Below are 27,870 nucleotides of genomic sequence, written 5' to 3'. Positions count from 1 at the left end.
TCGTTCTCTTTAAATATGTTAATTAGCAAATCAAATTATATGCGTAATTATGCCATGCTATGTCAGAATTTCTGATTTTAATCATATATTTTTATATATATAATGAAATGAGATCAATGAAAGATATTGGGAAATGCAAATTTGTAATTTTTATACAATTTTATTGGCAGAATACTCTCTTTTTACCTTGTGAGATTTTCGATGTTATCACGGTTGCGTAATTGATGCGCTGAGGATTATCAAACGGCCGAAGTGGGCGGAGATTCGCGATGAAGGAATAATTGTGTGAGAACTTCGCGTAACAATCTTCCAATAAAAGATAATAAATTGCATCTCTTGTAGGCGAGCGTAAATTGAAATATTTATCTCGTGGGAAAACGCGGCTGGCGAGGCGCGTTTGCGCCGTATTTAGATCGAAATTCAAAGCGGCCTGTAGGTCAAAAGATCACACCCACGTCTTATTTTTTCGTTGTAATAACAGGGTAACCTGCGCGAAAGAGGTGAACGGGTCAGAGCGGGTGAGGGATTTCTTCGTGATTTTCACAAACCCTAAGGGAAGGGCTCGCCAAGCCTTTAAGCCGAAAGTCTCGAAGTTTACGTAAGGCTTCTGAGAATTGACAATGCTCGAGAGGAGTTTCCGGGGACTCTCAGAAGTCTGCCCAGTATTTTTCTATCGAGGTTGGATTTCGATTCGACGGGAACGTCGGGAACGGAGAGATCGTGCTTTATAATTCGTAAAAGTTAAAGGTTAACGGTTGGTGAATCTCGTCAGACATATAATAGAGCTGTGACATTTAAATTATCAAATATTTAGAACTTTTTTTTGGTCGAGTGACATTATTGAGACACGCTGTTTTGAAGATATTACCAGTGTTTTTCGCTAAAGTTCAGCCGAACATTTTCCACGGTAACAGATCTGTGTGAATTTATGAATAATATAATTATAATGTGAAGAATTTTGTTCTTTTAACATTTTTCGCGATTTTATCCTAGGGTCACTATCTTGATATCCAGATAAATTTAATTATCCTACGAGCCTATGCGAGAGAAATGGAGATCTCTTCAAAGTTTGAAGGGTCGACAGAACGGATATTGGAAGACCAGAGGCGAACGGTTGGAAATCATAAGAAAATGCATTGAAAGCGAAAACGGAGTTTTCCATCGCGCAGAATCACTTCGTGAAAAGGGGGGAAATTAAACTGTCACAAGCTTGAGAAACGGCTAGACGTTCTGTCGAATCAAATAGGAACGAAAGAAAAATATTAATTTTTAATTATTATGAAATGTATGTGTTCGCGCTCAAGGTGTTTATTTCACATATTATACATTATTATTCATCATACGAAGTAATATCATCCACATTTTTTGTTTCGTTGCATGAAGAATAAATATTATACCAAAAGTTGCTGTTGAACGATGTGACAACGTGCAATTTAGCCTGATAAGATTCGAAAAGTTTGATGCTTGGGGGGATATTAAATATTTTTTAAACAACGAAATACGAGAGGCGTTGTATAAATGCGAGTAGATACAATAAAGGCGGGAATACTTTCATGGCGAAACTTTTCACATCAGCAAAAAGCACTAGAGCGATATCGGACCTACCACTCTGTGGAGAGATGGTTATGTATATTGTAGACAACGTAAATTAAAGTTCTCATCGCTGGTAATTACTGTTTTGTCCGAGTTTCAGTATTTTCCAAGTTGCATTGCATTTATCTGAGGCTTTTCTTTGCGAGCTGTATATTTCTCCACTTTTTTTATTTATATTTTTAAATAGAAACATGATATTACGAGATTCTTTGCATTTGGATATCTATATATTATCGCAACTTAAGAAATTATATAAGAATAAAAATTAGATTGTAACATAGTGAAACATAGTAAAAACCAATTATAATATATAATATAATTATTGAAAATTATTAGTATGGATTATGCAATAATCGATGTATATAATTTATTACATTTACATATAGATATGATTATTCAAATGGACTCGCTACTTGTCGATCAATACAATCAGACGGTAATCAATAACTATAGAATTGTGACAATCGATATAAATTATTTTGCGATTATTGTCTATAATTATACATCAGAATTTCATATAAGATATCTTACCTTGTGGACTTTTGTCTTTCCTCCTGCGGCGATGCCTCTTTTTTTGCATTTCCTCAATATAATTCGAGGATGAAGAGTCATCGTGGCCCGGAAGCTCGTGATTTTCATTCGCCGATTTTTTCATCTCTTCTTGCCTCCTTTTCAGCAGTTCGTAAACTCTCTTGAAATAATCCTTGGTGATGTCCTCGTTTGATTTGTTCGCTAGCGAAATCTTGCCGTTCAGATAGCCGAGATCGCTATCGGAACCGTCGACACCGTTTATCTTCGAGTCGTTCGCGCGTTCCTCTAGATCCTCGCTTCCGTCGACGATTTTGAAAGTATCGCTCTTCTTCACATTCGAGCGCGTGTATAACTGCCGATAGTCCTTGAAGGCCTTTTTCGAGGGGATCGAGTTGTACCCGAAATCCGGGGAATTGATATTTAACGTGGACGCACTCCCAATATCGTTGCCGCGATTTTTCACTTGAATTTTGGCGATGATCGGCGATTGGCGTTCGTCCGCGTTCTTCTGCCCGACGAGCAAGTAATTTTCCTGCAAGCTGGTGCCAGGTCTGCTGCCGTTCATCGACGAAGTCTGGTCTTCGGGAACTTTCGCGACGGTTTCTTTTCTCGGCAACCGCTCTCCGTTCTCCTGACGAGTTTTCTCGTTCTGATCGTAAAGCGGGTCCACGCAGTTTTTCAAGTTTTGACAGACCTTGCAGTTGCGCGAGAAGCAGGGATCGCGTTGCAGGTCCTTCCATCTCGGTTTACTCATGAAGTCCTCTTCGGGCATTTCTCTTTCCGATTCCCGACGAAGTCTCTCGCTTCGTTTTCGCTCTTTGTATTCCCGCCAGGACTTCTCCACATTCTCCGGGCTCTTTATATGTCTCGGGGGATTTGCGAGGTCCTTGGCGCTGTCCGCGTTGACCGCCGCCATCGCCATTTGTCCGAGCAAAACGTCGCTCTTGGTTTTTCGGTAGACCTTCCTTCTATCCAGACTCGACGAATCTCTCCTTGGCTGCGATTTCGATCGATTATCCGATTCTGAAGCTTGGACTAAGGCCTCGCTCCTCGATCGTCGATAGTTACGTGACTGTCTTTGAAGTTGAGAGTCCTCCAAAGATCCTCTGCAGTTCATTGACCTCTCCTTCTCCGATTGTCTGTTGGACTTGAGTTTCTCTCTCTCGATTACCTCGGGATTGAATCGCAAAATACTCGTCTCGCTGCGCACCTTTCGCGTTCTGTAGTTCTTCTGATTTTCCTCGTGACTGTAGTCCGAGTATCTTTTCCTGATCCCGGCCTTTTCGAGAGTCTCCGGAACATTGGCGCGGACGCCCAATCTCGAACATGCCTGTTCCATATTCATTCGCCTCTGTATCTTTTCGCGTAGAAACGCTCTGATTCTCGCCAGCTCCTCCTCATCCATGTCATCCTTTATCTTGCGAACGACTCTATCCCCTTCGTTCGACTTGGAACTCTCCTTCGCCGAGTTCTCCGTCGGGATTAAGGCGCTTCGGGTTCGCAGATACGACCTTACTTTTTTGTTTTCTCCATTCGAATTCTTTTCTTCAGAATTGATCGTATTGTTCCTCTTCAAATTACGATCTTTGGGACACTTCTCATTCGGTCTAATAGTGTCCTTCGTTTCGTTTCCACTGCATTCTTCCTCGTGAACTAAACTCAGCAGACTCTCGCTCTGACTTCTCAAGTACGCTTTAACTTTTCTGCATCTGTCTTTGGCGACCTCATCCGGAGTTCTCCCGATTGTGCTACGTGTACGTAGATCGTTCATGATTTGCTGTCGGAGATAATCCCCGGCGGAGTACCTCTTGTATCCATTCGCTGTTTCTTCGATGTTTCGTTCGAGCTTCGCCTTCATCGTCGGATCTTCCACGGTGGACGAGTGTCTCTTCTTGCCCCGTCCCTCTTTGATATTAACGTCGCTTCGAGATTTTCGCGGAGCAAAGTTGCATGTACCGAATTTGTTACTGAAGCCGTCGATATTGCGATTACTCGGAAACGGCGTCACGACGAACGAGGCGGTGGACGATGTCGTCGGTGAGGACGTTTGCTCCTTGCTCTTCGAGCTGGCCCTGGACTCGTCGGCGGGGAATTGTTCGTGAGTCCTCAGGCCCTCCTTGAAGGATCCTCTCGCCCGCTGCGCCGTTCGGCCGGTGGTCTCCACTAGCAACCGGCCGTCCTTGTCCAACAGCTGGACGACGGGCAGCGCGTCGGCGGACGTCGTCAGTTCCCACTCCCAGTGCAGCGGTTTCTGTAGCTTTAACCGGATGATCGGCTCCGCCGGCTCGCCAAGATCCGTGGAATCTGGACCGACCGGACTGGAAGTCGTCGCGCTGACGATCGGATGGGCGTTCTTCATGGTCTCGGTTCTTCTCTCTGGTTCGCTCGTTTAATCGAGCGTTCGCGCTCGAATAATCTGCCGGAAAAACCGCTCGCTCGCTCGCTCGCTGATCGTCCCGATTAATTTCTCGTTCTGAACGAGTTCGTCGTCTCTGGACTTCTTAACGGGTTCTGCCCTGCCTCGATGAATTTTATGGGGCCCGAGAAAGATCGCCTATCGCTGATCGTTGTCTCGTTTCGTTGAAACGCGCGTTTGTTCACGTCGTCGTTCGCCCGATGGATTTTTATTCTCGAAATGAAGCGATTTAGAAAATAATAATTTTATTGAGGTGTAAATGACATGAAATATCATGTCATTATATATATCGTATAATTATTCTACATTTTGAGGAGCAATCTCGTGTGTATCACAATTAAGAAATGATAAATAAAATTTCGTAGCGCGCCACTCTATGATCGCGAAAAGGATATTGCACGTACACTTCGCACGATCGTTGTTCGCGTCCAGATAACTCCCGATTCCTGTGCCGTGTGATTCAGAATCGCTGTCGTTCGGCCGTCGCCCCGCTTAGCGATAAGTTCCGAGTTAAAACTGCAGTCCCGTTTTCTGCGCGACCGCGAATAGCAGCCGCGTACAATATAGTATGCTCTCGCGCCGTGGCATTCGAGTTGCCGCACTCGCTGCGCGATCACATGATCGACGACGATCCCGAGACGGCGGGTTGCCGGTTCGTTCGCTTTCGCGGACGCGTAGTCCAAGTTCGCGCGCGTTACATGGCGTTATGTAACGCGACCTCGCGGACTTGGCAGCCTGTCAAATTCGCGGCGGCGGAGACCTGAGACTCGAGTCAACTTTCTTTCTTCGCAGTTGTCGCGGTGACGGTGGAAGAGGAAGGAGAAAGAGGGTGAAAGAGAAAGACAGAAAGAGAGAGAGAGATATATACACACAGTTGCGCGTCACGTCTCACATTGCGAGCCGATTCGCGGAAGATGCATCTTCCAGCGTACCGCTCGTAATTTGCAAAAGGCGATGGGCTGCACTCGTGAAACGATACCACACGTGCGGGCACAGGACGGTGTGTTTATATGCATCTGTATTGCAGCGGGCGACGTTAAATATGTCTTGGCAACGTACGCACATAAGTGAGATGCGTAATTCTCGATTAAATTTTATCGAAATTTTCTTGTTGATAATACCGGTAATTTTTTAACTTTTTTTCCTCGGTAATAAAACGCGCGAAATGTCACACGCACTGATGTGAAGTGTTTTGAATCGATCAAATGTCAGTTAACCGACAGCACGTCGCGAATCGCCGTGTAAATCGCAGATCCAATTTTCCAATGTTTCAATACTAGAAACACATGTATGCACTTTCGAGAAACATTCGAGGATAAAGGATTCGAGAGCGGAAAATACTTTTAAACGAGCGCGAGTTTAATTGCGCGCGAGAGTACCTTTTTGTAGCTCACTCGTCGGGTTCGTTTGTTCGTCTGGAAACACGCGACCGATTACAGACTCCACGGTCGTCGCTTCTGCCCGTGTTCGGCGATGGGCGTTTTCGATCGGTCGATCGGTATATCGATTAATCGTCGCGTGGACTTGAACGGCGGGCAGCCGTGGACCTCACTGAGGGATCGACAGTGTAAGAAGCGAATCCGGGACTGTGCGGCGCGGCACTACTGTAAACGCGCCCGGTGGCGTCATACCGTTCCGAAAATAAATCCCGCGGGATCCATCGGGTAGGGTGCAGGAATTCCGGCACGTGGGACGTGTCACGAATATCAGCGGAGAAACTCGCCTGTGTTCTCATCGCTTGCGCACAGGTGCTTGCACGAGCGTGTTTAGCGTGCGTGGGCGAAACAGACGAACCGAATCGTGTTCAGTTCGTTTCGTTTCGCTTCGGGACCGGTGAACGCATAGATCTAATTCAGCATACAAAGGGAATTAAGGCTTTATCAAGAAGAAAATATAATGAGAACTGTGACTTTGCGAAGGATCTCTAAAACGGCATTATTTAATAGGGTTGTAAAGCTTTCTCGCGTGGCGTGCGTGCTGGATTGCATTGTAAGCTCTTGAAGATAATTTTATAAATTTAATATCTCACATGTATTTTATTATTCCACGAAGATGAAGTGTCTTCGTGTTATTAAGCAATATTGAGGATCGTAAAAAAATTTTATTTTTACTAATCGAAAGTAAGTTAAATAATTTCTGAGCTTGAGTTTGTAAATCAGTAAGTTAACGTTGTAAACATGCGTTATTTGAAAGTAGTAAGTGTAAGTTTAATTTTAAATTCACAAGTTTAGAAACTATATTTACAAAGCTTAAATTCTATTCTGAATAACATTGCGATGAGTAATACGAATTTTAGATATATCAGTATTCGTCCCATTTTTTAAATTTATAAATTCCAATTATTCAAATAAATTTTATTTTGCATCAGGATGCCGAGAAATTAATAATTCGCAAGTGATGAGTTATAAATGAGTTTTCGCGATCCAAATGAAGAAACCTTATTCTTTACATAACTTCGAATTAAATTTGACTCAAGTTGAAAATTTACAAGAATTTATAGTAAAAGAAATGTTATTTCGAGACACCCTATATACACATGTGCTGCCAAACGCCGGTCGATCAAGATGATGATGTCGGCCAACAGCTGCGATCGATGCATCTCAAGGATGGATCAATGCCCCGAGAGAAATTTGTTTACGATCGATCGTGGGCAGGGTCGACGAACATAGACGAGCGCATACATGTATCACAAGTGTGTGCAGGATTATGCTGTGTAGTTTGTCAATTCGGTTCACTCTTCATGTCCTTTTTTTTACGCGCATCAAAACCAGTGACTGCAGCTATCATAAAATTGGATGTCGCAACAGAAATTTCTCTGGAAAAAAAAATTGTGCTCTCTCGCAAGTTAAAAATATTTAAGCTTTCAAAATTTACATTGCGTGGTGTGACGCAATTCTGGTATCTGGTAAGCAAGTTTCGCTCCTAGCCGAAGTTTCGAATTAGCATAATATATGTATTTCCAGATCCGCATAATACTCCTTAGGACCGCGTATCTTCCGCGATTCGCGAGCTACATTTCGTATTTTACATACGATGACGAAGAATATTTAACTTCAACATGCACATCCCTCCAGGTGTGTGTAACCGAGCGCCTTTCGTGATGTGAATCGCTTGTGAGTTGAGGAATATTTTAGCGACGGAGAAACGCGCGCGTCGCGCGCGATGTCAGGCGTCATGAATAAAAAATTGGCCAGTATCCTTTTACGATCGAGTGTGCTCGACTCGCCGATTCGCGATGCGGTGACCGCGTCAAACTGGTTCATGCGTTGCTCAGTTGCTCGTAACAGGCTCTTTATTTTTATCCAACGTGCCCCCGATATCGCAGAGTGTATCTCGTAACATCGCGTTGTGCTAAATTCGGATAAGGAAACGCGCCATATGCGCTCTTTCGGAATCTATGCGTCCGTTGTTCGACACGTCGATCCAAATTCGGTTCGATAACTACCTGTCATGAGACGGGTGTCCTTATTTTGGTTTGAGTGTAGAAATCAATGACTGGGATTAATAGAAGTGGAGTAGAAATCGCGCAATGCCTCTCTATATTTGCGCTGAGATAAAGTTCGTCGCGTGTCATTAACCGATTAGCTGCAAGCCGCGGCGCGCTTATATAACTCGCGAGAGGTGAGTCAAGAGATGTATAATTGCCAGAAATTGTCACCTGAGTCATCTCCAGGGATTATTTTTAGTATATTGCATTGGGGCATACATTTCTGAGCAAAATGCAGGTTTTAGAGGAAAAAACACACTTGGTATTATTTCTAAGTATAATGCTTGCAATATAAAGACATATTTTATTACATATATTTATTCGAAATAGGTGGTTTTAATAACAAATATGTAAAGTGAATATTGCACTTTGGAGGAGGAAAAAAATAAGAGTTGCAAACTAAATTTTGTATATTATTACAAGCAACGATGGAACTTACGGCAGGACTGGCAAATGGGAGAAAAACATTATTATACAGCATAAAAAATAATAATTTATTTTAGCATCCAGCGGAAATATAAACGTACAGTACTGGGAATTACATCTATCTGAACGAATATAAACGAGAGTTATGTAGTTTGACAACAAATTGCATCACCAAGTATAGCCAAGTGTGGAGATTGGCATACATGGTTTTGTCATTTATATATAAATCTCTCCTAAATATTATAAAATACTATTAATGTCCTTTGTGCATAAAAATGCATCCAGGGAAAAGAACGATGAATTTTCTAGATTAGTCCTTTGCACGATCGCTTTTACTCTATATGTTACTTCTAACAAGTCTCCTAGCTCTTTTTGCCAGATATCGTTAAATGTACAGGATATTCTCTGTACGTGACATCTTCATTATATCACGATTCGCTAATAAAAAAAGTTTACTGTAAATACTGGATTTACTTATCAGAAATAATTTAAAGCGCAACTTTAAGGTATCAATATAAACAAAAATAATCATAAAACGACTTCGGTGGTTATATTAAAATTAATTGTTATTGTATATCACCGTCTGATGTACGAAAGCGACGTTAAAAAGGAACCGCCGTTCTAAAATGTATTGCTTTCCTCAGACAGAAAACGCATTTTTTCAGAATGCACCTACGCGAAATCTGCACTTGAATAAACCTATCTATATGTCAATTAACGTTATATAAAATGTACGTATAATCAACGGGGAGATTGCTCACATAGCATTTTACAGAATCGTCACCGCGTAATAATACTTATACATTTATTGTGTACATGTAGTTATATATGATAATAATACGCGTAGCAAGTGTTGTATATGTATATATATACATATATATATATATATGTATATATATAAATATATGTATATATATGTATATATATATGTATATATATCCATATAATAATACTAAATCGTACAACAAGCATTTCCGGTATGGCTAACTGAGATACGTCGCTTTTAATTCGCACAATGCACTCGCCACGATAAATCATAATACTTACAATAAGTCAACAGAACTACTATTATGTAATTATAAGTGCGTTACGTCTCGTTTATCGCGAAATTGCACGTTTTTTTTCAAAGGAAATTGCTATATATCACGTATTACCGCTTCATCGTAAAAAGTACTTTCGTGACGCTCTGAATCCTTATTGCTGTAAGCTGGTCAGATAAGAACTTGATAAAAGAGGATTATACGCTACCGCAATAAACATTTTATATTACAATATTGTTATCAATTTATAAAAAAAGAATCGCTCAAAAGAGAGTGAGTTCTATTGCAGTGAAATGAAACAATAGGTACTTGTTATTACGGGAAACATTTAATGTCGCGCATTTTTATATTTCAAATTAGTCATATGTTATTTCTTAGTCTATTTTCTGCTGATTATTTTATTTAAACGAATTAAAGAGAGATACAATATAGACTCACTACGTAAAATTGATGTCAACGAAATGTACTTTTTGCGGCGCTTTGTATCTGCAAGTAGTATTAAACCTATAGTCATATGCTCAGACTTAAGTTAAGTCTGAAGTCCTTGCCAGTCCTGAATCCTAGCCTGGACCAGCCTGAACTAAACGAACATACCGAGACACACGCGCAATATAAATGGCGCAACAAGTGTATTTCGCTGTTATTCTATTCACGTAAATTAAAGCAATGGAATACGCGCGATTTTCCTGTTATACTGCGTCGTCGAAAACTCACAGGGAAGATCTCGACAATAACAGAGCTACAAGCAGTCCTTTCCAGAAATATGTATCTAAAATATTCACAGTGCTCAAAACTAACGATACACGGAGCTCCCAAGGGAAGAATAGATCTACGCGAGGCGAATTTCTACAGCTTCTGTATAATCGCGCTGTATAATATGCTCCTTCTACGCGTAGTATCTTTTTTATCTTTTAATATAAAGTAGCATATTTAATATAAAGTCACAACTTTACCTTGAATTCGTCATCTAAGACGAAGTCCGTTTTTTAAGTCATTTGGTTAAAAAAACGTTATAAATATATAATGATACGCGAATGTGTTTGCATAATGTATGTGTTTAAAATGAAAGCGTTTGAAAATTCTCTCAGTCATTGTTACAACATTTGCCTTTGTTATAGTATCCAATTAATTCTTTAAACACAATTGCAGGAATAATAAGAACACTAGAAATAATTTCATATCAGTATACGAAGTGAAATAGTGAATAAAAAGAAAAGAAATCTGTGCATTGTCGAGAAAACGGCATGGAGTATTTTACGAGTCACAAACCGAACAATTGCTTGGCGGAAAAGAAAGTATCGTGTAAGTCTTTTTCCATAAATCGACGAAATTCGTTCACGGTCAGGAATATCCAGACCGCGTTGCAGTTAAAGCACTCGAACTGGAGTAGCGAGCGGCCTGTTTGCCGAACGATTCACCGCGATCCTCGAATCCTTTTGGAACACACGGAAAATTTGGTCATTGCAAATCCACTCGTTGCTTTTATCGGGATCCCGCGCGACCGGCTTATTGAAACCGGATTTACGCGCGTGGCGTATCTCGCTTATCGGAACACGTGACGTTCAGCTAAATGAATAGTTTCAATAGATAAATCGATACTGTAATTTCAAAGTTTATAGTTGTTATTTAATGAATTCACGATATAAACGTGAAATTGTGGTTTCACGGCGGTGTATAGAAAGTAAATAGAAGAGGCATGTTAATATTTTGCGTAAAAAAGCGGACTTTGTCTTTGAGATAAAATCTGAATCCATACGTACCCAGAGTTTATAACACACGATGTGCATTAACAAGCGGAAATTACTCTTTAGCAGGCATTATATAGCGTTGTGAAATCTATTCTTCAGTTGGTAGCGAAAATTAAAATACTTACACAGGGATTCGACACGCGATACTTTTTTTTTTGAGACTCGGAGCAACGACGACTCGTAAAGGCTACGTGTGTTATTTATATAGTACAGTAAAATACGAGCTGTGGGATTTCTGGTTTTAAAACGAAGCGATTAATACCTGAATTCTGTGTGTGATCGGCTACTGCATGTATCTGAAAGAGAAAAAAAAACAAATTTATTTTTCAGATTATAACACGAGTTTATTTTTGGACGCATTTTTGGAGTGCATTTTATTTTAATAAAACTTTAATTTAAAGCTTAATAAAATTACGAAATTATTACAAAAGTATTGCGTTTAATGAAATGTCTAAGATTTTCTAATTGGAAAGATTCATGGAATGTGTGATCAAGAAGTACACAAAAAAGTGCTCGTAGATGATAAACGATATAATAATAATAATTAGATGAGATTTATCAAACAACACAATTAGAACTTCACTTTACTGACCTGAGTAACGGCCTCCCGTGGTCGGAGGGAATCTTTTCCGACGTTCGGCGGTTTCTCCGATTTCGCGATTTCGCGAACAAGCTTCTGGTAATCATCGCAATCCCGCGCCGGTGGTACTCCGGGGGCTCTCCTCTTTCTCAACGCGTTTGTATCGCGGCCCGCAACAGTCCCGGCGGATTCGTCTTTGCCGAAAGTTTCTGTCTGAATTACGGTGAAGCTGCCTAGGAACTGCACCGACTTTTTCGCGCCGGTCTTAGTGAACGACGCACGTGTCTCCTTATCGGACATGTGCGAGCCGCTCTTTTCATACTCCTTCATCTTCGATTCCATTTCCGTCGTCTTACAGACTGGATTGTTGAGACGCCCTTCCGGGACCCTCGGGGCGAACGTCGAAGGTTGAATTTTGTTCGACGACGTTCCGGGAAGATGGCAGTCGTTTGATTTAACGCTCCAGCCTCTACCTTTCGTTTCCTTCGTTATTACTCCCGGCCGTTGCGAGTTTCTCGCGGCAATGGACGCCGCTTGGCTCTTCGTGAACTTACGCCTAGCTACTTTCTCCCTATCGTTAATTTTAGAATGTCTTTCGACGGTCGTCGCATCGCCCCGAATCTCGTAATACTTAACGAAACTCCTAACTTTACCCGGGGTTATTGTTACAACGTCGCGAAATGATTGGTCATTACTTACGTTAGCTACAGGTGTTACGGCCCTGTTATTGTCATTATTATTACAAGGGCTTAAGGAAATAGTTTTCCTAGCTATGGCACACTTATCGTCGCTACTCATCTTATCATCTACTAATGCTAATGCCGATCGATTCGCGATCCTTCTTCGATCATCGTCGACCTCATCGTCCGCGATTACTTCGTCAGTCTTTTCTTCGCCGCGAGTGTGAATCTCCCTCGAAGCTTTTTCGCACTTCCTGCCGTTTTCCAGGCTGTTTCTGCGCGTCGCCTTGAACTCTCTACTATCGAAAATCTTGTTCATTGTCGCGGGTGCTCCGATGGGAATTCTCTTCTGGAATTCGTTGGCTTGCTGCCGCTCGCACTCAACGCTAGTCTTCTTAAGTATCGTCTTGGGGATGCGAATATCTCGCGATTTTTTATGCTCTCGATTCGCCTCGACTGCACTTTTTGTCTCTTCGAACATTTTTCCGTTACTCGTTCTCATCTTGATCTTCTCTGATTTGATATCTGCAAAATTTTCATCGATATTCATTTTGGAGTTATCCTTTACAATTTTATTTCTGATCTCGCAGGATGATTTGTTGAGTTTTTCAATACTTTTAATCTTGATGATTTTTTCGCTAATCACTGGAGTGTCGTTCTTGAGATCTTGAGGCCTTTCCTCGATCTTCATTTTCGTGAAATCTTCCTTTACGATTTCCTCAACGATTATTGTATCATTATCTACGTCAATAGCCTTGGTGTTTAAAGGAATGCTGCAAACGTCGTTTCGAGATCTTTCAAATTTAGATGCATTCTCTTTTTCTTTGGAAATTCTGTTATTGATCGCAATCGAGCGAGAAATATTTTCGTTATCTTCTATCTTTGTTACTGCTTTCTTATTCTCGGGGCTCACTATTTTTAACTTTATGTTATTAAAATTGCAGAGAAGCTCATTCAGCATGTCATTCTTTACGTCACTGGCACTTTTATTTTCTGATTGCGTTGACTTTACGTTTGAAATCTTAACGATCTTTTCTTCCATTTTTTTGGAGTTTTTTAAAACTTTTTGATTTTTTGTATCCATTTCTGTCGCATTAGAAAAATCATGCAAACGTTCACTTTCTGTCGTGATATCTGTTTCTAATTCCCGAATTTTATCTGATGATTTATTAGAGTCGCTTAATTCTTTATCAATGCTTGTTGAAGTTATAGCAGAAATTACCGCGTAATTCATCGAAATATCTGTTGAATCGTCAGATAGCATAGTTTCCAAAAAAGAATTTCGTCTAACTTTCACGGGTATATTCTTTACGAAAATGTCTTTCGACGGTAAAATTGTCTCGTGGCTATTCTTGGAATCTACGAAAGAATTGTTTCTTTCCTTATTCTCTTCAGGAAGTCGTCGAGCTTGCTCGATTTGGACCGATTTGTTTATGAAATCATCAGTAGAAATGTTCTTGTTTGATTTAACGTCATTGCATTCGTTTAAAAAAGTTGGCGATGACTCATCGAAAAAAGCTTTTTCGTTCTTGGCAACACATTTCTCGTTGATGTCATCGCAAGTATTTTGAAAAAACTTTTTTTCTTCCCGGTGTATTCTTCTTTGTGTTATTTTCGCCGCTTCTTCAATTCTGCAAGCCGTTTCTAAACTTTTATCTGTAAAGCGATGAACGTTTTCCGTAACTTCTGAAGTATTATTACTTTGATCCACTTGTTTTGCGTCGTATTTCTCGTTTGTGATAGTTTGTCCCGTTATTATATTTTCCTTTCCGGTTTTGAGACTCTCATCGCTAGCTCGCATGTTCCATGATATCGAATTAGAGTCCTCTTCGCGAATTTTCTCGCAATTGACGTCGTTATTTCTATCGTCACAATACGTTTGTGGAATCGTCTTTAATTTCGCGTCAACCTTGTTTGCGCCCGCCGGTATAAAAGGATAGTCTTCTCTCATTGCGGAATTTCCTTTCTCGACACTCGACGTGTATGATTTATCTCGCGTATTGTCACAGCAATCTTTTACGTCCTCTCGGATTTCAGTCAATTTCACGGAAGAAGCGGCGCTTTGTTCGCCGGCTTGTTCATCGCCGAGAATGGATTCGTAGCTCTGTGAACTGTCACATGGCACACCGTTTTTTACATTAGCGTCGCGTTTGGACGAGGAAGAATTTGGCGATTCGATCGCGAATCGTACCTTCGTGCCTGTACGACATTTTGAATCGTCATTATTATCGAAAACATCATAACCAGGCGATCTCTTGTCATTTATTCGATTGTTTTCGTTCGTGGTATCTTCGAATCGACAGTCGTCAAACTTCCGAACGAAGTCACCGTCGTCGAAAGGGTCCCTCCATCTGTCCGATCTGTCCAGACACTTCTCGAACGGAAGGTTCGTTGTCGTTACGCGAAAACAAACATCACCCTCATCCAACATATGCACTTTCGACGATTCTTCCTCGTGTAAGTTTTTTGAGTCTTCGAGATCCACAGAATTGTTTCTATCCCATGCGTTGGACACTACGTTCTCGAAATCGTGCAGAGTGAAAAAGAGCGGTGGATATTTGTCGGTTGCTTTTCGCTTAGACAACGCGACATCGACGGAAGACAGAAACGGCGGTTTCGATACGATTGACTTTGGAATTGGGTCATCGCTGTTGCTCGTCGTCGAGCTGTCTTTCACGGATGTCGTATTGTCGTGAGGCTTCGCTTCGATCATCTCCGACGCAGTGCCGATGACGCGACTCTCACGGCGGTGTTGCTCGCTTTCGACTCTTGGACAGTTCGCCGCGATGTCGCATTGCGGCTGGCGGTTTTCGAGGTATGCAGAATTGTTTCGTCGACATATTTCCGGCAGAGGCGACGGCGGCGGCGGACGTTTTTGCCGAGATATCGCGACGTCATTCGTGGTTCCCGTTACTGCTCCATTCGCTACCAACGGTTCGTTCGGTGCAATTTTGATCTTACGTTTCGTTCGCCGCGGTGGCACAGGTGGTTTGGTTGAATTCCCATTATCTGCCAGGGAAAAAGATATGGGACCTTAGAGAAAGATTCTTTAATTTCGATAGAAGATAGAGAAACGAGAGACTTCAATTGATTTGAAAATGATATATTATTTGTGATATTACTGTAACGTGTTTGCGATTCTTACGATTGTACATAATGCGAATGATGATATAAATATAACGGGCGAACGGGTAATTCCAGAATATAAACGCGAGAGGGTAACTACAAACAACGTTAGACTGTCCGAGACATACTAAAGATGATTCCTTAGAAATGACATGCAGACTTCCCCTTCCTGTTACACGGTCAATACCAAGCTTATATACCATTGCCAAGCTTAATTTCATGCTAGGTGTAATTTAATTAAAAACAGAGATATAAAAACATTGCATAATAATGTCATGAAAATTCCAATGCATTTTATCGTACAAAATATCGTATAAAGATATATAAAAGCATGTGTTATGTATGTTATTTAAACTTTACTTTGTTCAAAAAAGGTAGAAATTAACACAAATATGCTACTTTATTTTATAAAATTATTTTAGATTTGCTGAACAGTTAGATAAGAAATTCGTTTTTATTCCTGACATTTTTTCTAATAATTTTAATTTAACCGAGCAAGAGTTACGAACTTGAGTAGTTCCGACAAGGGCTTCGCTAAACGGATAACGACAATTCGATTACAGTGCTGCTGTACGTTGGCACAGTCGTGTATGGCCTAGCAGAGATAATAGTCTTTTCGCAAATAGAATTTTCTATGAGATTCCGTCATATGCGGTCAATAACAGCGGAAAACGTAATAAGTCGAGAGGTTTTACATTGACAAAACTTTATATATATATATATATATAAAGTTTCATATATATATATATATATATATATATATATATATATATAAAATAGAACGCGGACTATATGTATAGATAGTTACTTACCTAAATGAAAACTTGGCGACTTGTTCTACTGACATCGAAATCTTCTATAGATAGCAACATACTGGCAGATTTTAACGCGTTATTGTCATCAACGAAATCAGTCATGTATAGGCTGTTGGCGTTATTATGATTGCCCATAGCGCTGGATGCGGCACTGCTATATGCGCTTGAAGTATTCTGCACCGACGCTACGTCCATAGTTTTCTGAACGATCCACTTGTTCATCATACTAGACGTTTCCGTCTCCGATGACACATTGAATTTGATGTTACTGCGAACGAGATAGAGAACGAAAGAGTTAACTCTGCGGATGCAGCGAGATCTTTAAAAATATTGATTAATTCGCAAAATTAATCATTTATACTAATTATTGAATCGGAAGGAGGGAATAACGCTGTATGCCTGATTTATCCGAAACTACTCGATAAGAAAATTCGTTTTTCCAAGACATTATCCGTTATTTTAGCAAATTGTCAAACAAATCATATCGGTTGAAATACTCACTGTAAGTAATTGTTTTCTACAGAGCTCTGGCCCTGGTCATTTCTCGATTCTATGCTTTTTCGAATAGCGGGCTGCGAAAGAACCAACTCGACCGTTTCAGACGAGCTCTGCAACATCTTCAGAGCGTCCTCGTAACGAAGGTTCAGCAGATTCTGTCCGTTTATTGCTACGATCCGGTCACCTATTAAAGAAAGTTTAACTAAAGATATTTACTTTGTACATTTAGTTATATTTATATTTATTTATGTTATTCTCTAATTCGAATCCATTAATTTTTTTTTCTATATCTCATTATATCATCGTTTATTTGATTTATTCAATTCGTTAGCATTTTAACTATGATATCTACTGCGAATGAATTAGATGCTTTCATTTTGAAGCAATGTGAACATTTTACTTACGAACCTTTATTTACGTTTCCGGCCATATCGGCTGATCCGCCAACGGAGACCGCCTGAACGTAAACGCCACCGTCGTTACCCTCCATTACTTGCAAACCTATGCTACCACCGTGGCCGCGTTCCAACTTGATCGTGTGCAAAATTCGTTCCTCGGCGAACGACAGCTCTTCCAAACGAGCCATTAAGGATGCGGACATCGATTCGTCCTCCGGTATTCGGAACGTTTCGTCGTCGGTCCGTATGTCGGCATCTATCGAAGCAAAAAGCAAACAAATTTTAAGTGAAACTATTATTTCAAAGATATTTGTAATAAACGTAAATGATGCATAAAATTTTTATAGAATGAAAGTAGCTAAAAATTGTCCACACACAGCAATGACAAAACAGCGCTTTAAATATCTAATTTATTTAGAAATAAAAACTTGATTAAAAGGTGTTTTATTTAAAGTTTGTAAAATTTCGTGAGAATATTTTTGTATCAAAACGTGATTTTTTTTTGAACGTGTAAAACTCGCTATATGTATCTGATCGCAATGTCGTTAGGAGCAATATTTTTAATTATATAAGTACAATTAATTAAAATTATTTTTATTTGTATGAAAATTCGTAAAATATATGTGTACACTATTACTTACTTAGCACATACGCTTCTGGCATAGGTGACTCGGTAGATCGTGCCGATAGCGATTGAACAGACGATTCGGTATCGGACTTGAGAGATAGTGACTCCGAGTCGTCGGTAAGCGCGGTATCTTTCTGGACTAAGCTGCTGTAAATCGCTCGCGTTCCCATTTTTACACCCAATCGACGCGGTAGGCTGGGTGTACGAAAACCACCCGACTGCCTCGGCGCTCCGTGATTCGGTAAACTGGCCGCTTTCATCTAAAATGATAAAACATCGTTTCGTTAAATAGAGAAATACGAGATAAGTATTTCAACAGTAATTTTAAGCTGAAAGTTCAATAGCAAATTTGGACAGAATCTGCTGTTGGATGTATTTTAATGGTATAATGAGAGAATAGTAAACAATTAATATATAAAATGTGTGTTATACTACCATCTGCAATGTTTTTTTGACATCCGCCACATTCCAAACTTCATCCGGAACAGGAAATTCGCTCTTTCCCGTTAAACGAACTTTATTAATAGCGGCGTATAGTTCCTCCGGATTGTTAGGTTTATCTAGCTGGTTGATGTTGTTCGATATAACTTTTGGGAGCGAATATGTGCACTCGGTTTCAACTTCACTATCTATACCGGGGCAGCTATAGAGTTTGTCGTGCTCTGATTTCGTTTCTTTGGGTTCCAACAGAATCTTGTGCGGTGTCGTTAAGCCTCTCTCCGATTCTTCCTCTGTATCTCGCGATTGACCCTCTGGTTCTAATCGCACGTTTACTTGCGCGTAAAGAACGTCTTCTTCGGACGAATAAAAGCCGGGTTCGCGACCAGCATCCTTCGTTGTCGTCACTACAATTGTCTCTTTCTGAGGATTTTCGTTCTCTTTGTTTTGATATTCTTCCAATTGCATCGGATAATTTAATCTCTGCTGCACTTTAACCGCGCTCGCGATCGTTATCTTAGTTTTACCGTCGCCGATCTTGGACTTTAATGGTGTAAGTTTTGTTTCCGCCAGGGGCACTCCAAAATCTGAAAAATAATATAGATTGATTTTATTCTAGATATTTTTATATATGAATGTTTTAAAGAAATAAAATTTTACAAATTTGTGAATTACTAAACTTTATTTATATTAATTATTGTATTTATAAAAATCTAACAAAAATAAAAAACTGCGATAGATTGAGAAATTAATAGTAGTAATTAAAATATTAGGTTTTAAGAAAGTTTTTGTGTGTTTAATAGTTTCTGCCAGACTATTAATATAATATCATTGTAGTTTGTTGAAATTTCAGCTAAATTTCAGTTCAGTTTTCTGCGAAATTTACGTTTTAAGAGGATTTCCATAGAAGAGGAAGATCAAAATTCGTGCGGCAAAGTGTCACAATTTAGCTAGTTTCCTATCGCGTAACTTTCGCGGAAAGTTCAAGTTTTAAACATTTTAGCAAGCTTATCGGTAGGCGAAAGCACGTGTACCTTTAGCGAGGCCCTGAAGCGACGTGAGCTCCGAGCGAAGTCTAAGGAAGAACTGATGATGCAGGGAGGTGAGCTTGAAGGCGAAGTAACTTCTAGAAAATAGAAAGACACTTTATGCAAAGGTCGTTATTGCAAGTGGTGAGCGGCAGTGCGGCACTCGATACACATTTTCGAGCGCTTGCCGCGGCATTAAGAGACGTTCGCTCGATGCGACGAGCAGACTTACTTTCGATGATCCATCCGCAATTTGAACTTGCATCGTTTTCCATTCAGCTTGCTGTACACCACCAAGCAACTCTTACTGTAACTTAACGTCTGCACGTCCCGCCACAGAAAGTGGGCCAGTTCCGTTCTCTCCCTCGGCTCGCCCCCTCGCTCCAACAGTTTCAAACCTTGAGAATGTATCGCCAGCCACACGTTGCTCTCCGTTTTTTTCTTGCTACTCTTACTGTTTTTACTATTATTACCATTAACGTTGTTAATATTATTATTGTTGTTTTTGTTATTATTGTTATTGCACGTTTCATCGCGGCATAAACCAGCGTTCTTCGCGTGCTCGTCCGAGTAAGGTATCATCGGTACATTTTCACGAGAGCTTAATCGCGGGATCCCGATCCTGTCATAGATTTCCCGAGCGGGTTTCTCCTGACGATAAGCGTTTCCCGCACCATTGTGCGGCGACACGACGTCACGGTTGTCAGACACGGCGGTCTTCCCCTTTCTCTGTCGCACCATCAGTTTCTCCAGCTCCTTCGAGTCTACCGTGGCGATGTAGTAGTGCGAACCGTAATCCGGCAGGGACTGCGCGTGAGTTATGAACATCTCCTCGGCTTTGTTCGAGTCCAAGCCACGACGGTCGCGGTGAGCGCGGTGTAACTGCGCCCGAAGTGTATCGGCGTCGACGCAGGGTTGCGATTGATGCCGGTCCGCGCTCAATACCAAGGACTCCGGCACGTAGTGTTCGAGGAGGAAGTAATCCCCACAGCCGTGCTCCTGTGAGATATACAATAGCTCTGATGAAGCAGAGAAGTTGCGCATGAATTATGTCAAACTTGTTGTCAACTCCGCCACAACAGATCAAAATAACGTCTTTAACTATTTACTTAAGATGTTGAGAACTGACTCACCAACTATTCAGCTATTAATCTCTAGTATTGATAGTTGAACGTAGTTTAAAATAACTGAATTTATGGCATAGAAATTATAGAATACATACTACTGATATATATATTATATATTTATAGATATATACCGTTTTTCTACATTTTAACATCAAAAGAAAGTATGACAGATGCAAAAAATGACGTTAATTTTGAAATATATTGTTACAATATTTATTTCTTTTAACCCATTTCACTTAAATTTTAGAATTTATTACTTTAGAAAATCTTCGACATTGAAATCTTTGAAATTTAACAATCGATAGATTCACGTATATATATGAAAATTCCAAAGTCTTATTGTGAAAAAGAAATTAATCGTGTTCCATAGTAGAAGAGTGTAGACTTTTTACAGAGTCGCAATATTTTCTATCTATGATGTCTCATTTCAGCTTCTCATTTTATTTAAAATAATCCCAATTATCTAGAGTTACGATCATTTTTGAACATTTTATTGTTCCGTATTGTGAAGATAATCTCATTATAAATAGCGCGCATCGTATGAATCACTCGTTAACTCACGTTGGCGTTGTAGTTCCCGAATTCAGCTTGAAGTGCGAGGCCCGTCAAATTGATTAATTCAGAATATGGGCAGACCAGCTGCTGCTCCAGTATACATCGCCTTATTTGTAGATATAGCAGATGCTTCGATATCCAACTCCTGGAAACAGTATGGACAAATTAGTCGTAGTCGAGACGAAACTAACGAGTTAAGTCGAGTCGAATGTATTGTCGTTGTCTGGTTCGAACGAACCTGATGCCACGAAGAGATGGCAGGAAGAATCGGAGCCGCAGATACAGCATGAAACTAGTCGGTAGACCCAGCAAACCTTTGCTTTTACCGCTGCTTAACCATCCTGGTGGTGCGACTTTATTTAGTTTCGTGTCGGGTGGTAACATCGCGAAATCCCCGGCCAATAGCACGGCCAGTCCTAGAGTGAAGTTTTCATCGAGACTTTCCGCTTGAACAATAGCCTGGAAGGATTTGCGTATATAATGTGTAAAATGGTATATGTTATAAACCTGTCTGAGATTGGTTAAATCCATGCAGTTGGTTTAATCTTTAATGCTATGGATATAACGGTAGTTATACGTTATACGAACAAATATCAGTTTAAAGATGTAAATATAATTATTTGTTATAACAATTCCTAGTGTAAACTGATAACATAAATTTGATACATATTTCTATATCTTCTATTAGCATTTCTACTTATGCAATGCACGTAAGACACGCGAGAGGGAAAACTGAAACAGCGTCTGTAAGCCACGCTGTTTATCGTGGAATTATTATGCGAGACAAGCAATTAAATGCAGAGAGCACAGGATTTGTGCATTTGATTGCTTTAAAGATTATTATAGCGCGATATGATACGCATTTCTGTCGCAGAGGTAATTTTCTATTGGCGCGAATTTGCAGAAGTAATCCAATTTGGAAGTTTCGAGTGGAGCTCTCGAGTTTCAGACGCTCTGTAAATCGACCATTTATTAAAAATTGCACGATAAAATACTCCGGTCACGTTCGAAAGCTTGAATTAAGCAGCAGATGGACAGTGACAGGAAGAGTTGCGAGCTTGAAACAGAGAGCTTGAAACCTGTCTTTTTAGACTAGTGAAATTAAATGCCACCAAATTCTCTTACTCTACTTTTGTTGTATTTCAGCATTTTCGTAAAAAAGAAGTCTGGTATATATTCTGTAAGCTGTAAGAATTTTAAAAATACTGACTTATTAAAAATACTGACTGATTAAAATGTAGCGGAGTAATATAATTGTTTTAATTATATTATAATGGCTTTAGGTTCAAATTATTTATTTTAATTCTAATCCTACAAATAATTCAGAATGATATTGCCGATCGATATTTTCGTTGATAATTTTATTGATAGCGTTATAAGAAAAGTGTCTCTCTCTCTCTCTCTTTGTAATGTTGGATTCGAACAAATGTTGAAACATAGATTTTTATGGAAGAAGGGATTGTGCGATACGCTCGTCGTCGAGATCACATAACTCGTGGTTTGTGGATCTGTCGTATATAATGATTAGGCTTGGCGGCTCGCCAGAACTTCTCGCGAGTTCACGCCGGAATTTGTGGTCTCGTAAACAACCGGCCACGTCTTGGCTTTCGCGGCCTAAGTGTGGCTTTGAGAGGCCACCGTCGCGCGAGCATTACGATCGAACCAGTTCCGCTCGAGAACTAGCGGACGAAGTATATTTTTTAAAGGATTTTTGTCAGGATATATACCGGCAGGATACATTCTTCCGCGTACGCAGCAAATGAAAAATAATTCTTTCACGATGTTCTTGCGTAGACGCCATATACATATATTTCACTTACTTATTGGTGATACAATTTATTAGCGTTCTGAGGTATGACTTTTCGCAGAAAAGAACTTTTGCGAGGTAGGAAAGATATGCGATAAGACACGAGATAATATTCAAGCATATCATCGAAAATTGATTTCCAAATTATATCAATTAATTTGATTGATTTATATTGACGCTTTTATATTATTTCAAATGGGCTGATGTTTATTATATCTTCATTATCTTTGGATTAACGTATTACATGTACAAATTTGACAATGCGAAAGCAATGACCATTAGTTTAGTCATATGATTGATTCGCGGATAAATAAATGCCTGATTTGCGAATGACTGTCAACAAAATAATGATCATATAACAACATCATAAATGAAGATTAACGCGTTTTTAAATATTTTAAATTACGATCGAACTTTAAATTTTGAAGAATGTCATTGGTCTAGAGTATAGATAATCTTTTCATTAATAATCTTTCGAGAATACCGAATAAGCTACGTGAAATATCCGATTTTTTTGTTTTTTATTCATCTTTTGTTTGAAACGTGCGTTATTTCATCATTGTTCATAGAAAATTAACGAATTTAGTGCACTTTACCAGTGAGCTTACCTGAAATAAATCCCCGGCGGTGACCTTTTGAGGATCACAGGTTACCTCCACGCGTTGTCCTGTTAGCATTATTACGACTATCCGGCCAGAGTTTCCCGCCTACGCAGACGAGTTATTAATTGTATCATCTCATATTTCTCTCTCTTTCTCTCTTTCTCTCTCTATTTTTTCTTTCTCTCCGCAACTTTATATGTTGATGCAAATGTTTATTATTAGATCTATTTCCCTTGCATTCAAGAAAATGTTAAATTTCTTTGTAAAAAATATGGAATAATTTATTTTACGAATTGCATAAGTAATATATCTCTATTTATCATTATTTTAATTCTAATATCTTATGGAAATTATAAATTACAAATATATTTTATACAACAATATAGGAAACCAACCTATAAAACATTATTTTTATTTATTTTAGTTGAATAAAATTAATATTTATTTAGAGTCCAAGAAAATAAATCGTTGATGTTAGTTTTTTTTATCCAAAAGACACGAAAGTTCTGAAATTATATTAAAATAATTTATCCTGCCTATACACAAAGCCACACGTAAACACAGCTAAATTGAAGGGCGACACCAGGATCCGGTATGGTCTAGTGGCTAGGATACCTGGCTTGAAAACCCAGGAGGCTCGGGTTCGATTCCCGGTACTGGAATATTTTTTTTTACCCCATTTTACCGTCATATAGCTACAAGTACGTTCTTAAGAACATCCCTAAACGTAATCCGGTATGGTCTAGTGGCTAGGATACCTGGCTTTCACCCAGGAGGCTCGGGTTCGATTCCCGGTACCGGAAATTTTTTTTTAAATTTAGATTTGGCAAAAATAAAAAGAATAGATTAAAATTGTATTGCAAAAATAGTGCAAACAAAATTCGTAAAGCGTTAAATGACACGATTTTTATTATTATTTTTATTAATGTTTTTATAATATAGCTGCAGAGGCAGAAAGTAATAAAGATATTAAATTAAAATAAATGCAATATGCTAAATGGTTTCATATATATATCTTGAAAATTAAACATACATTTTAAAATCAGAAATATTTTTTAAATATTTTATGTTATGTTCGGTAATTGCATAATAATATATTATTCCATGGATCCGTTAGTTACTTTTGTTTTATATTCTGTAAAATAAGTCTATATTTTGCGATATAATAGCTTATTATGTATCTGTTATTTTAAAATTATATAATATCAAATGCAATATTATTGATAGCAGTTGGATATGTGAACTTTAGCCTCGTCGTCTTCAATCCGGTATGGTCTAGTGGCTAGGATACCTGGCTTTCACCCAGGAGGCTCGGGTTCGATTCCCGGTACCGGAATTTTTTTTTTTCGCAGTCTAAATATTTTTTAATTTCTATTCATGCATCGTGCAATGTTAGTAAATATTATTTTAATTTTATGTCAACAATAAATTAAAATTTTTTTGTTTTTTTATCTTCTAATCACGAATTTTTTGTGTCCTTATTTACTCAAATTTGAAATTAAAAAATAAATTTCGTATAATATAAATTGACCTCTGTTTCTAAATAATTAAAAAAAATATATTAAATAATAGTGCAATGTAATTTAAAAAATGTAAATACTATTTTATTAATAGCGTTTAATATATTAGATTTTAGATTTCAGTGAGGTAATATGCAATAATACATTTTCTAAAAATATGATCAATTTCATGCGTTGTTTCGAGAATGATCATCGTCATCCGGTATGGTCTAGTGGCTAGGATACCTGGCTCTCACCCAGGAGGCTCGGGTTCGATTCCCGGTACCGGAAAATTTATTTTGCAGTTCTATTTTTGCGAATATTTTAATATAATTTTTTATAGTCTTTTATTTTTAGAAATTATTAAATAAATTTATATAATTCATAACTTGAATATCGGCTGATAGTGATGATTCATAACAAAGGGACCATACAATCTCCGGTATGGTCTAGTGGCTAGGATACCTGGCTCTCACCCAGGAGGCTCGGGTTCGATTCCCGGTACCGGAAATCTTTTTTTTTTACAGGTTTTGCGGAACTTTATAAAGTTACATTGACAATGAAGTCCTCCATTTAATTTTCTGTCCATTCGAGAATCCATGAATTATTTAAATATTCTTTGTATTTTTTAATCGTTTCTTTTGAAATTAATACGCGAGGAACGAATAAAGATCAAATGTAGACGATTTTGAACATTTCCATTAAAAATATTTCGTTTTATACTAGAAATATGATTTGTAAAATATAGTTTGTGTGTGTAATTTTAAATAATTTAGAAATTTACGACAAATGGGAAGTTAAAAGTGAAACATAACCGTGTATCGTAGGTTAAAATTTATAAAATTATTTACGTCCTGCATCTAATCATTAATCTAATTTTAATCATTTAATCATTCTAATTAATGTACTTCTATTTTCGTACCTTGACTTGTCCCACGCATAACGTCTTCGGGGGTTGATTGGCACGAACCACAAATTCAGGACCAACACATCGCGCCTTATTGAAACACCTCGTGGGTCCACCCACTGTTCTGTACAAGCGCGATGGTGCTCTTTGAACTGCTTTTCCTCGCCGAGCTCTTGGCCCGTTCCTCACCATAATTCTGAGAAAATATTTTTCATACGATTCTTCAAGATGAAACAGATCAATTATTACAACAACGTATTTCAATATATCAGTAAAAAAATTAACTTTTTAAATTTTTTTATTTCATTGCTTTTGTAGGATTTTTTAGTATATATTTTTACATTAAACACACATTTAACATTCTTTACACAAGTTGTTTGACAGAAAGTAACACTTTTCACGTGTAGTCTTTTTAAAACCATTTTTAAAAGGTAATTTTTTACTGATATCACTATTTTTTGTACATTTTAATATCAGGAAATATTAACTTTATGTCCTAAAAGGAGTGAAAGATTCATAATCTTTATTTTTTATCGTATTTAAAAATAGAAACTTCTTTGCTTATTAAATATCAATTTGCATACATAGCAAAGTTCCCAACTCCTATTTTTTAAATAAATTCCTTCGTTTCAATGCTTTGTTGGATCAAAAATATACATTTAATGCATATTGATTAATATATGAATAGACATTAAATATATATCTTAAATACAAAGAAGTTCATAATTATTATTTTTTTATTTATAAGTAAATATGAGTCAATACGAGTAAACAGATGATGAACAAATTGATGAAAAATAGAAATTGGGAACTTTATTTAACAGAAACCAAACAAATAAATTTTGAGTACAGTAGAAAGCTAATAATTCTTATTCTTTATTGCTTAATCCAATTTATTTGTTGAGAATATTTTACTACTCATGTCATTCGTTAGAAAATAAAATTATTTTACACATCTGCATAACTTAATATGGACTGATATAAATAAATAAGAATTAAAGGTTTCTTTACTTGTATTCTTTACTCTATCACTACTTCACAATAAAAATATAGACATATGCTTTATTTATTTATTATGTTGTTAATACCACAGGAGAATAATCTTATGTGTTATTAATTAGTATGTATGTTCTATGTTCACTATCACTGAAGTTATTTATTTGTCGATATACATTGCCACTATTGAAAACTCTTACATAACGTTACAAATTTTCAGTATTTGCAATGTATATTGGAACACACAACTGTTATAACATTATAATAAATAACAGACTATCCTTAGATACGATTTAGAAAAACTGTTACCCACGTGGTAGATTATGAAGAGATGGTAAAAGTGATAAAAGGTTATGGCACATAGAAAAACGTAAACAGTAAAACTTGAGCAGCAAGCAAATTAACCAATGACTATCTTAAGTTTTCGAGACTACTTGACTGTGATTGGTCAATTGTTTTGCCATGACCCTTACAGTAGTCAATACTGATATAAGTCGATAGTCAGTTGCGAGTGACATCTAACACCTCGTCTAACACCAAATGGTGCAGATAGACTGATAGGCACTTTTTTAGGCGACAATGACCAAATCATATAATCACTGCATTTTTGGCTTTTCGTTGCATTATTCGCTCATAGCGCATGTAGGACAAAAATAAAGATAATTTTGTTATATATTTTCTCCATCAGCTTTCGATTGAGTCTACTCAGAATCCAATCAGTTCAGCCGTTATAGCAATACGATATAAATCGCGTATAGTCTCAACTAGCTATGTCATAAAAGACATATCCGGTCTTGCGGCTCGATCGCTCACACGTACACCTGACGCGAGACATTATTGTGTCTCTTAATAAAATGCGCAATAAATCTGTAGTATAAGTCAAATGTAATCGAGCTGACGTTGAAGAGGGTGGTTTCGTTTTTCTCGTCTTTTTTTTCTGCTGCC

At 38.4% G+C, this 27,870-nt stretch overlaps 3 protein-coding genes, 1 long non-coding RNA gene and 5 other non-coding genes across 10 annotated transcripts in view; 6 read left to right on the top strand and 3 right to left on the bottom strand.

The window, feature by feature from the left end:
- LOC139779198 (uncharacterized) overlaps nucleotides 1–6,128 on the bottom strand; it is a 102,578-nt gene extending 96,450 nt beyond the window's left edge. Inside the window, exon 1 of one of the 2 annotated variants that reach the window (XM_071717484.1) lies at nucleotides 2,125–6,128. In XM_071717484.1, coding sequence (XP_071573585.1) covers nucleotides 2,125–4,483 — 2,359 coding nt within the window. In that variant the 5' untranslated portion in view covers nucleotides 4,484–6,128. The remainder of the gene's footprint in view (nucleotides 1–2,124) is intronic. The other variant, XM_071717483.1, reaches the window with a different exon arrangement.
- LOC139779201 (uncharacterized) overlaps nucleotides 1–27,870 on the top strand; it is a 109,330-nt gene that overhangs the window by 53,021 nt on the left and 28,439 nt on the right. The gene's annotated exons all lie outside the window — the stretch shown is intronic.
- Nucleotides 8,508–15,656, bottom strand: LOC139779196 (uncharacterized). Its single transcript, XM_071717481.1, has 3 exons — nucleotides 15,647–15,656; nucleotides 11,834–15,534; nucleotides 8,508–11,537 (listed from the first exon to the last, which is right to left on the bottom strand). The coding sequence occupies exons 1-3, from the start codon at nucleotides 15,654–15,656 to the stop codon at nucleotides 11,442–11,444; spliced, it is 3,807 nt and encodes a 1,268-aa protein (XP_071573582.1). The 3' UTR covers nucleotides 8,508–11,441.
- LOC139779199 (uncharacterized) overlaps nucleotides 15,377–27,870 on the bottom strand; it is a 41,525-nt gene continuing 29,031 nt past the window's right edge. Inside the window, exons 6-17 of the mRNA XM_071717485.1 lie at nucleotides 25,945–26,125; nucleotides 23,530–23,628; nucleotides 21,353–21,573; nucleotides 21,121–21,259; nucleotides 19,665–20,431; nucleotides 19,439–19,530; nucleotides 18,402–18,991; nucleotides 17,980–18,226; nucleotides 17,349–17,594; nucleotides 16,944–17,124; nucleotides 16,440–16,710; nucleotides 15,377–15,510 (exon numbers count right to left, since the gene is read on the bottom strand). Of these exons, the coding sequence (XP_071573586.1) occupies nucleotides 16,440–16,710; nucleotides 16,944–17,124; nucleotides 17,349–17,594; nucleotides 17,980–18,226; nucleotides 18,402–18,991; nucleotides 19,439–19,530; nucleotides 19,665–20,431; nucleotides 21,121–21,259; nucleotides 21,353–21,573; nucleotides 23,530–23,628; nucleotides 25,945–26,125 (3,034 nt within the window). The 3' untranslated portion in view covers nucleotides 15,377–15,510. The remainder of the gene's footprint in view (nucleotides 15,511–16,439; nucleotides 16,711–16,943; nucleotides 17,125–17,348; nucleotides 17,595–17,979; nucleotides 18,227–18,401; nucleotides 18,992–19,438; nucleotides 19,531–19,664; nucleotides 20,432–21,120; nucleotides 21,260–21,352; nucleotides 21,574–23,529; nucleotides 23,629–25,944; nucleotides 26,126–27,870) is intronic.
- Nucleotides 24,112–24,185, top strand: Trnas-uga (transfer RNA serine (anticodon UGA)). Its single transcript has one exon. It is a non-coding gene; the product is annotated as a tRNA-Ser (tRNA).
- On the top strand, nucleotides 24,255–24,326 carry Trnae-uuc (transfer RNA glutamic acid (anticodon UUC)). Its single transcript has one exon. It is a non-coding gene; the product is annotated as a tRNA-Glu (tRNA).
- Trnae-uuc (transfer RNA glutamic acid (anticodon UUC)) lies at nucleotides 24,788–24,859 on the top strand. The gene has a single exon. It is a non-coding gene; the product is annotated as a tRNA-Glu (tRNA).
- On the top strand, nucleotides 25,242–25,313 carry Trnae-cuc (transfer RNA glutamic acid (anticodon CUC)). The gene has a single exon. It is a non-coding gene; the product is annotated as a tRNA-Glu (tRNA).
- On the top strand, nucleotides 25,461–25,532 carry Trnae-cuc (transfer RNA glutamic acid (anticodon CUC)). Its single transcript has one exon. It is a non-coding gene; the product is annotated as a tRNA-Glu (tRNA).

Source organism: Temnothorax nylanderi, unplaced genomic scaffold, assembly GCF_030848795.1.
Source record: "Temnothorax nylanderi isolate EJ_2023f unplaced genomic scaffold, tnyl_v1.0 TNYL_tig0214_pilon, whole genome shotgun sequence".
In the NCBI taxonomy this organism is placed as follows: Eukaryota; Metazoa; Arthropoda; class Insecta; order Hymenoptera; family Formicidae; genus Temnothorax; species Temnothorax nylanderi.
The sequence above is the reverse complement of the archived record's forward strand: the minus strand, read 5'-3'. Positions and strand labels throughout refer to the sequence as shown.

Coding starts and splice junctions, on each gene's coding strand:
- LOC139779196 (XM_071717481.1), bottom strand. Junction 11,538..11,833: donor CACGGGAGGCCGTTACTCAG/GTCAGTAAAGTG, acceptor TTTCTCTTTCAG/ATACATGCAGTAGCCGATCA.